Consider the following 8,497-nt stretch of genomic DNA (forward strand, 5'->3'; position numbering starts at 1 on the left):
AAGTACCGCCACGCCAGTATTGGTGGTGGTCAAACACACGATCGTACTTGTCGTAAACCTTTCACGAAGCCTCATCCACACGATCACCCCATATCCGTAGGATGGCCCTGAGCAATGTATTGCAAACATTCAACCATCCAACGCGCGTTGTGGCGTCTTTGGTTCGAAAAGCACCAGCAAAACGTGGTGGTGGCTGTTTTACTGGACAGCTAGCTTACAAACCGTTGGGCTCCCCCAGATGCCCAGATATGTTGTCTTTTGGATGCTCACGAGATATTCGAACGCCGGGTTGGTGATCGGTAGACAAACTTACCTTTTGTTGAAAGATCGTTTCTCTCAACGCCGGCGGCTCCAGGGGCGGAATCTTTCCTGCTTTGGGCCGACTTTGTAGCTTCAACTTATCGCGCAAAACCGTTCTCGGGCGACTTTTATTGCAGCGAAACCTGTTTTTTCACATTTCTGTTTTTGGATGTATTACGCGAATCGTTGGCTACCGACGTGAAGCAGCCGGTGAACATTGGACGAATTGGTCACGAACCTTGAAAGTGGAAGTGGATGAAAGCTGTAATGATTGTGATTTGGGTGCACAATTTTATGTTGACCCATTACTGCAGTGGGCAATAAGGGTTTGAAAAACATGATCGACTCCTTTATTTATTTACTCAAGAAAACGCATTAGAGATATTAAGCGTGTACAACGTACAGTAATCAATTTTATATTTCAAACATGTTTTGTTCGAACAATTAGTCTTTCTCCTTATATGCCGTACGTAACAATCGTACGCACTAGTGTGCTGTCAATAATAAGTAGTACAGTGGCGTTTCCCATTAGAACCGGTGCAGCGCTTTAGGTATGAAGTCATCAACCAGGTCGTGTACACGATCGACGATCACGTAGGATGTGTTTTATTGGAAGTGGTGTTACAATTCCAGCGGTGATCGTACTGTGCCTATACTGGAACTAAGTAACGAACTTTGCCGACACTGATTTATTTCTGCTACGAAAGCTTCCCCGACCAGTCGTGAACGGTGGCGTAGGAGGATGCCACGGTGTGTGGGATAGAAAAAAGCTTTCCCCTACTCAGAATCGAAGTCAACCATTCCATGGTGGCCCTGGACAGGCTGCAGTACCGGTGCTCTCACTTGAATGTGGGTAGTAGATTCCAAAAAAAAAAAACTCAAACGAGTCCCATTCGTTGATCTGCTAGGCTGGCGCTGGTCCAGTTTTTTATCCCCCTGGAGGGAGCCTGCCTAACAGAAGTTATGTTGATCGACGATCGATTTATTCTTCGATGAAAAACACATTATCAAGTGTCGGCACTTTCGGCACCTCAGGGTGGATGTTCACGGCTGGATGTGAACGTTGATCAGCTTATTCCATTAGTTGCACTAACACTTGATGGTAAATACTCTCGCCCTTCTTGCTTACATTTCTCCCATCTCGATGATTTTAAGCACCGCATCAATGTTGTTCGTCTTGAGTGCCTCCTTGAACCTGCCTATCATGGCCGAAGCGAGCGTTCCAGCTAATGTAGGGGCGAGGGCGTTAAAGAGAACGAAACCAAACACAACACTACATAGGTAAGTAAATTAATACACCCTTAATCCGGTGCAGTGTTTGCACGAAAACAATGGCGCTGGGCTAGGGTAATGTAGTTGTGTAGCTATGGAGGAGTATATTATTCGCACATTGCCCGTGTGTCATTTATGCGAAGGCTCACATTGACTGCATCCGGTGCTAAAGCTAATGAACCCGCTAGTTAGTGGTAGCAATACGTTAGTCTGTTGCTTATGTCACCTACACCGAACGTTTCGTTCATTCATAGACAGGTTAAAGCCATACCAGTTCCAAATTGCTCAAACAAACATGGCCGCGGTATTTGCTCTGTCTTGATGCAATTCCCAGTTGCTTCTGATATACATCGTTTGGACGTTGTTAAGTGAGCTAAAATTTCACTCGGTGATGATAATTGCATGATAACTTGCTTAATTAAGATCATCAAGATCAAGGCTCGGAAGACTCAAAAAGATGTGAATTTTGTGATCGTTTGAACCAAACATTTAACAGCACGTGAACTCATCGCGTATAAAAGCTTAGACATCGTACCGATTAAGTAATCTCCGACAAATTTCAAGCCAGTTGGTCAACTGAGCTGTTTAACGGCAGCTCTTTTGGGTTCTCTTTCCATCTCTCTTCTTATAAACAATCCCGATTATAAAAGACTGTTTATCCGAGTGGTACGAAACGCACTTCAAATTGAATTATTCATGCCCGTGAAGCAATTTAACTAAAACGTGTGAGCGAACGAAACTCCAAAACCGGTGCAGTAAACGCTGTTTTCGGTGTCATCGTTCATTGACGTGCCCCATCCATTGCATGAGCGGGCGACACCTTGTAGGACGCCGAGACTGAACGACGGTAGGGTGTGTTTGCCCATATTGGAAGTGCAAGAAACACTTAACATTGCCCACTATCCCCACCTACCTCGCAACCTCGACGCACTGTACAGGATACCGTGGATGCGCTTCAGTGCCAGCTGTATTTCGTTCGTATTGACCAGTCGGATTTTGTAGCTCTTTACCAGATCTTCGTTTGTGGCCATCATTTCATTGTGATACTTAATGACGTCTTCGCTACATTTTCACCGCAACCCGGCGACGATGGTTTGGAATCGGCGATGATGATGGCATCGTAGTGCGGAAGAATGGAAGAAAAAGTGCGAGAGAAATTGTGTTTTTCAGAGAAGGCTCGAAAGGAGAGACTCGATTACTGTGATTCTTTTTACAGCCACATGACATCATCGCTGCATGTTGCCATGACAGCAAACCGGGTAATGATCTTCAACGTACGGTGCGAAACATCTTGCTAAGGTGCCACAGGTGATCGAGGTAAAGGGCAGGTTGACAATTGCTATATCAATTTGCAATCTGCTTTTACGTCGAACTCGTGCTCGTCACAGAGTACGTACGATGCAGACGATGCGAATAATATTACTGGAAAATAAAGAGACATCTACGAACCCATTATAAAAACGGGCGTCCTCCGCACGTATCAGATGACTTTTGATCTGATTGATGTGCTCCACGATCTCGGAATTGATCTGCTTCTCCGTGTCTTGAAGACCTTGCAGCTTCTGGAACAGTTCCCTCACTTCTTCGCTCACAACCGGAAAGCTCGTGGTAGACTGCGTGCAGTTTGGGTAGCGATGGGAAAATAAATTCTTTCACAGTAAAGGACGTCCAGAACGATCTTGGTGGTACCATAAGCGCAACCGCTCGATGGTCGACCAGTTCGGCAACACAATGGGGTCGCATTATTCATCTACTTACGTTCATGTTGTCTATATTCAGAAACTGCACCAACGATTGCACGAGGTCACCGGCCAGACCGATGTCCTCGGTGTAGAAGCGCGTCTTGCCATCGTAGCTAAAGTGTAGGCACACGCATTTAGCCGTGCGCAAGCTGATCAGGTTCAGCTTTAGCTCCGTCGCGTCCGCATCTGATGTCATGTACTCGATGTCGGACGGTAGCAGGAAATTCTACGTAAGAAAAAACGTACACTTGAAGTATAAGCCCTTCCCCCCGTATGCTTGGTTTGTGGTGCATTCTTGGGTGCTTACGCGGAAGAATAATATACGGGCGCCAAAGATCGTTCTTGTGCGGCTCAGAAACGGCTTACCTGATTGACCCAGATGCATATTCGCTTCAGACGTTCCGAGATGCGAAACTCGACGTAACTTCCCCCCGGGCCATCCTTCGTTGGGAGTGTATTGATGTAGGCTGACGTAGTATCATGAAGAAAGAGAGAAAGAGAGAAAAAGAGAGAGAATTAAAGAGTCAGTAAAGAAACATAAAGTCACCATGATTCCTTTTCAGTGCATCACCCTTCTCGGTGGGCGAACTTGGGTATCGGGTGGGTTTGTATTTAACCATGTACGGGGGACCCACTAACCCCACCATCAAAGCCAAAAACGTACCATGACGCAAGCGGTAGCAACAAAACCAAAAAAAAAATCCCGACTATGCACGCGAATTCGGGGCCTCGCCTCGCGGCGTACTTGGGGGATGAATTCAAAGAAGCATGCAAAACCCGTTTCCCAGACACTTATCGCTTTCGTTTCGCTGGGCAGACAGATATGTACCATTTGTACCGTGCGCCTTCCTCTACGTTTCGTCAAACCAGCAGTTTACTCACTACAGATTTGTGGCAGATAATGGCCCAGCATTGATGGTAGGTAAGAGTAGATTGTGGTGTGTGGAAAACAAGAGGATTTAACCAGTACAAAGGCGCATCTGTTTACTGTAAGGTGAGGGTCGCTTAGAAATTACTGTCGCAGATAAGACTATGCAGATTTTCGTCGTTAGAGTTGAACGGTGTAAAATTCTCTTAAAAATATTATCCAAATTTAGAATTCTAACTGAAATACCTGTTTATAGGACCTTTGTATTTGGTGATCAGTCCTATTGCACAATCTTCACAATCTGTTGACGGTCGATATTTTCCATCTGTACCAAATCATTTATTAATATTTAAGTAACTTTTTCCTGAGGTTTTGAGGCTCCACTGATGTTGAACATCTGTTCAGGCTTGCTTTTATATCAGTATGCAGGACTCTTCGGATGGAGCGACCCGAAGGGAAATATGGTAGCGGCGTCGGTCTTCGACACAACAGGCCCGGTCCAAAATCCCGAAGTCAAACTATTCACCCGTACGCAGCGCTGACTATCCAGCAATAACAGTTAAATAGAATCAAAGAATGTCAGAAATGGCAGGCCTGGATCTCTTGGGTGTCTTGGATATGTTGGTTAAGAATTAAATTTGAAGTCACCTCACCCCATAGAATTTAATTATAAATAGAAGAACATTTTCTACTTGATTATTCCAAAGATTCTTCCAAAGATTATACAACATTCAAGATCGTCCGGATATAACATTCATTTTTAGAGGATATATTACCCATTATTGCATCTCAGTTATCAAGTTGTTACCAACTTCAACTTCGCTCGAAAGTTTCTTAATGAGGTTTAGGAGTTCAAGTAAGAGTACCCTGAGCGAAACATCTGTTATCGTTTAGTACACGCTTGCCATTAACCGGCCTGAGAACGTCATGAAAGCTATTAAGGAGAGATATAGGATGATGATTTAACATTCTTCTGCGATACTCGAATTAAAACCGCTGAAAACAATTTGCAAGGAAAATGATTGATTTTTCCCCCGCAATACTTACACACACTCTTTGGCGAACCGGTCAGATTATGCGGTATCGTGTACATGGCAAACTTTGGCAGCTGTCGGGTCAGTTCAAACACGTGAAACTGCACACTGCTCGGATAACCGACGAACGCCTTAATATGGATGTCTTGCGCATTATCCTTGAGCGTCTTCAGCGGTATCAGTATGCGCGACACATCCTTCGTGAGATGTGCGATCAGCGTTTCCTCCTTGAACAACTGATCAGCAAAGATGAGCACCGCCCGAATGGTGGTAGAATTGTTGGTCGAAACGGTAATGTCGATGTTCATGTCGTTGTTATCGTAGCTGGTGGAAATGCCAATTTGTAGCCGCGTATTGGACGGTATAATACCGACATTGTCCGGCACACTTTGCACCAGATTGCTCTCGCTCGTACTGCTCAGAATTTCCTTGTTGTACTTGATGTTGTTCTCGTAGTGCTTCAGCTCGAGCAGCAGCTTCTGCTTCTGTGTCAACAGTGCACTCATCTCCTCGTCCGCGATGTTGTGCAGCGTCAGCATGTTAACGCTTGGCGTCGTATAACCTCTGACTAGGTGCGATTAGTGGAAGAGAGAAAAAAACAGTAATTAATCTACGTCAGATGATCTCATCGATTCGATCTCACTTTCCCCATCCGCCGTCACGATGACAAGATCCAGCAAGCCGATCCCACGGTAATCATTGCATGCAATTCCACAGACAAAATCGTTCATCTTCATCCGGAACCAAACGTCCCCGGTACGTGGATCACGTACATCCAGCTTGCCACTCTTCCAACCGACGATCATCTGCTTCGACTCGCACCCAAGTATGTCGTACGTGGCCATTGCGGTAGCGCGTGCTTTCGACTTGATGCGCCACATTCGCACGTTCTCCTCAAAAACACCGATCGTGCCATTCTTCACACTGTACATAAACTGCCCATTACGCACGGCGACCAGGCTCTGTATCTCATTGCCCTCGGTGAACTCGTGCAGCAGCATTTCCTTCTTGTAGATCCGTATGCATCCATCATCCGTGCCGATGATGAGCTGCAATCAAGCGAATTGGAACATTGACAGACCCTTTTTTCTTTTATCTAATGCTTTAGACGGGGGACAGCCTGGTATCACTTTAGCTGCGGTACGCACACACGCCCCAGCGTCTAGCGCGATAACGTCTTACCTCATTTTGGCCATCCTTATCGATATCGATTAGAAGCAGTGCAACCACGCTACCGGCCGTTATCAGCCACAGAATTTCGCCACCGTCCTGATTGTAACCCCGCACGACGGCTGCAAATATTTGATGTTCTATTATTTCATTATTGATTGATGGCTAATCGTTTAACGATCAAATTAGTTTCTACGGACAGGTATTCAACAAACAAATCGCTGTGGTGACAAATGTGTTGAACGCATAGAAATAGAAGTTCTTACATACAATCTTCTAAAACTTTTGGTCCATACGGGCGGGAATGACATACTTCTCAGACTCTATATCTCTTCTTGGCGTAACGATCTTCTAGGTCATATGCCTTTGGATGGTCCGGATGGGATTTTTGACCAATCCTGTCGTGTGAAGGTCCCTCATAAGATCCTAAATAAGACCGCCTTCCCAGACTATATTATTGGAATACCTCAGGATTAGCACTGAAGGCTATGGAGTCTCCAGGTCTCTAGGAGAAAGTTAATTTGGAATATACTTCTTCATGCTCATTCAAACAATTAATTTTTCTAATGATTTATTCTTGTTTGAATTAACAAACATGTAATAAAGGCATGCCGTAAAGATATGTCGTAATGGATTTCGTACTGTATTTTGTAAGAGAATTGTTTAAAATATAAAATAAATTGTTGAAATACTACCTATAATGACGCTTTAGTAAAGCTTTAATCTTTAAAGTCTTAAAGAAAGTCTTAAAAAAATAATAGTTTAAATAATATTGTAAAACTATTATCCATTACTCCCATAGAGTTTCGGGCGTACAGTTTTGAAGTTATAATAGCTATTTGAACTACAATATAATATAAAAATACCAATCTTCAAAATACTTTATCGAAAATTGCTATATTTGATAAAATGTGTGAAAGCGTATAAATACCCACCATTGCCACCGACGATCAGCGTATTGCCCGGCTGGTTGGCATAGGAACCGATCATGGCCGACCGAACACCCTCGTGGAAATCTCTCTGGAACAGGTTACAATTTTCATCCACGTGGTACGCTGCAAAATCAAAGCGATCGAATGCGATAAGGTTAAATTCCTTTTCCATACCCACAGATTTCTCCCTTACCAACCTAGCACATGTGAAGGACTTCCAATCACCAGCACGTCACGCTCGTCGTCCTTCTTCAGCCGCCCAGCCACAATCGCACGTATGGGAAAGTTCATGTTGAGCAGCGCGATGTCATTTTTGATTTCCGAAATCGATAGTTTCGAGTTTTGCAGCCCGTACCGTTTGTGCGGTGTGTGGATTAGAATCTGGCGAAGGAGGGGTTAAGGTACGAGAAAGTCCACACCTGGGTCAATCAACAGCGGAAATGAACACTCTCAAGATCGTTTCGATTCGTGACGGTAGTCGATCGTGCCCAGTCCGGTGTGAGTTTTTTTTTCTCATGTGTTTGTTTTCGTTTCACACTATTTTGTACTTCCCGTCCGAGGGTCACCGTCAAGCACGAGCCTTGTGGACGAGTACCTACCTTATCCGCGGTGATGACCATGGTCAGACAGGAATGTATCCCGTCGTACTTTCCGCAGGTCACCAGCTTTTCAAACACTTTATAGTTGAGAGAGAAAGAAAAGACGGGTTTCGTTGATATGTCCATAGCTTACAAGTAGAACCGCGCGTTAATTTGTAGCGAAAAGTCCTGCACCGACACGTTGCAGTAAGACTCGATTCGATTGTTTTTCGCTGCGATTGTTTGTACATTGATTCACGCCATGGTAACGGCGGTGACGAGGATTTCGGCCATGCGTACTAAAGCGTGTTGACATACCTGTTGATAGTGGAGTTTGGATTGAGAATGAGAAATAATGATGTAATTGTTCCGTTTTAAGAAATGATATTAGTTTATGATGCGCCGTAGGATTCGTACCATCGCTTTACAAGATTGCTAACTATTTAATAAGAACTGTAAAATATTATTACTTTATTTTAATCAGGTACAGTGGTTTTGTAAATTCTTATTTGATTGAGCAATTCCAGTTGTTTGTTGAACTTTGATTGACGCTCTGAGTGTATTGAGCAGTCAATTCTCCAAGTAATGAACACGGTCCAGT

At 44.2% G+C, this 8,497-nt stretch overlaps 1 protein-coding gene across 1 annotated transcript; it reads right to left on the reverse strand.

Moving 5' to 3' along the window:
• Positions 1-1,425: 1,425 nt before the first annotated feature.
• On the reverse strand, positions 1,426-8,058 carry LOC128304786 (Bardet-Biedl syndrome 2 protein homolog). Its single transcript, XM_053042018.1, has 11 exons — positions 7,918-8,058; positions 7,516-7,699; positions 7,322-7,441; positions 6,399-6,508; positions 5,860-6,265; positions 5,230-5,784; positions 3,681-3,781; positions 3,331-3,540; positions 3,022-3,185; positions 2,486-2,634; positions 1,426-1,526 (listed from the first exon to the last, which is right to left on the reverse strand). The coding sequence occupies exons 1-11, from the start codon at positions 8,041-8,043 to the stop codon at positions 1,426-1,428; spliced, it is 2,226 nt and encodes a 741-aa protein (XP_052897978.1). The 5' UTR covers positions 8,044-8,058.
• Positions 8,059-8,497: the final 439 nt, after the last annotated feature.

Source organism: Anopheles moucheti, chromosome 3 (genome assembly GCF_943734755.1).
Source record: "Anopheles moucheti chromosome 3, idAnoMoucSN_F20_07, whole genome shotgun sequence".
Classification (NCBI taxonomy): Eukaryota; Metazoa; Arthropoda; class Insecta; order Diptera; family Culicidae; genus Anopheles; species Anopheles moucheti.

Excerpts from the sequence above, each read along its gene's own strand:
- LOC128304786 (XM_053042018.1), bottom strand. The coding sequence starts at position 8,043 with ATGGACATATCAACGAAACCCGTCTTTTCTTTCTCTCTCAACTATAAA. Across the intron at positions 6,509-7,321 it reads GCTGATCGTCGGTGGCAATG|CCGTCGTGCGGGGTTACAAT; the intron begins GTGGGTATTTAT and ends AAATATTTGCAG. Across the intron at positions 3,186-3,330 it reads TGAATATAGACAACATGAAC|TCTACCACGAGCTTTCCGGT; the intron begins GTAAGTAGATGA and ends AACTGCACGCAG.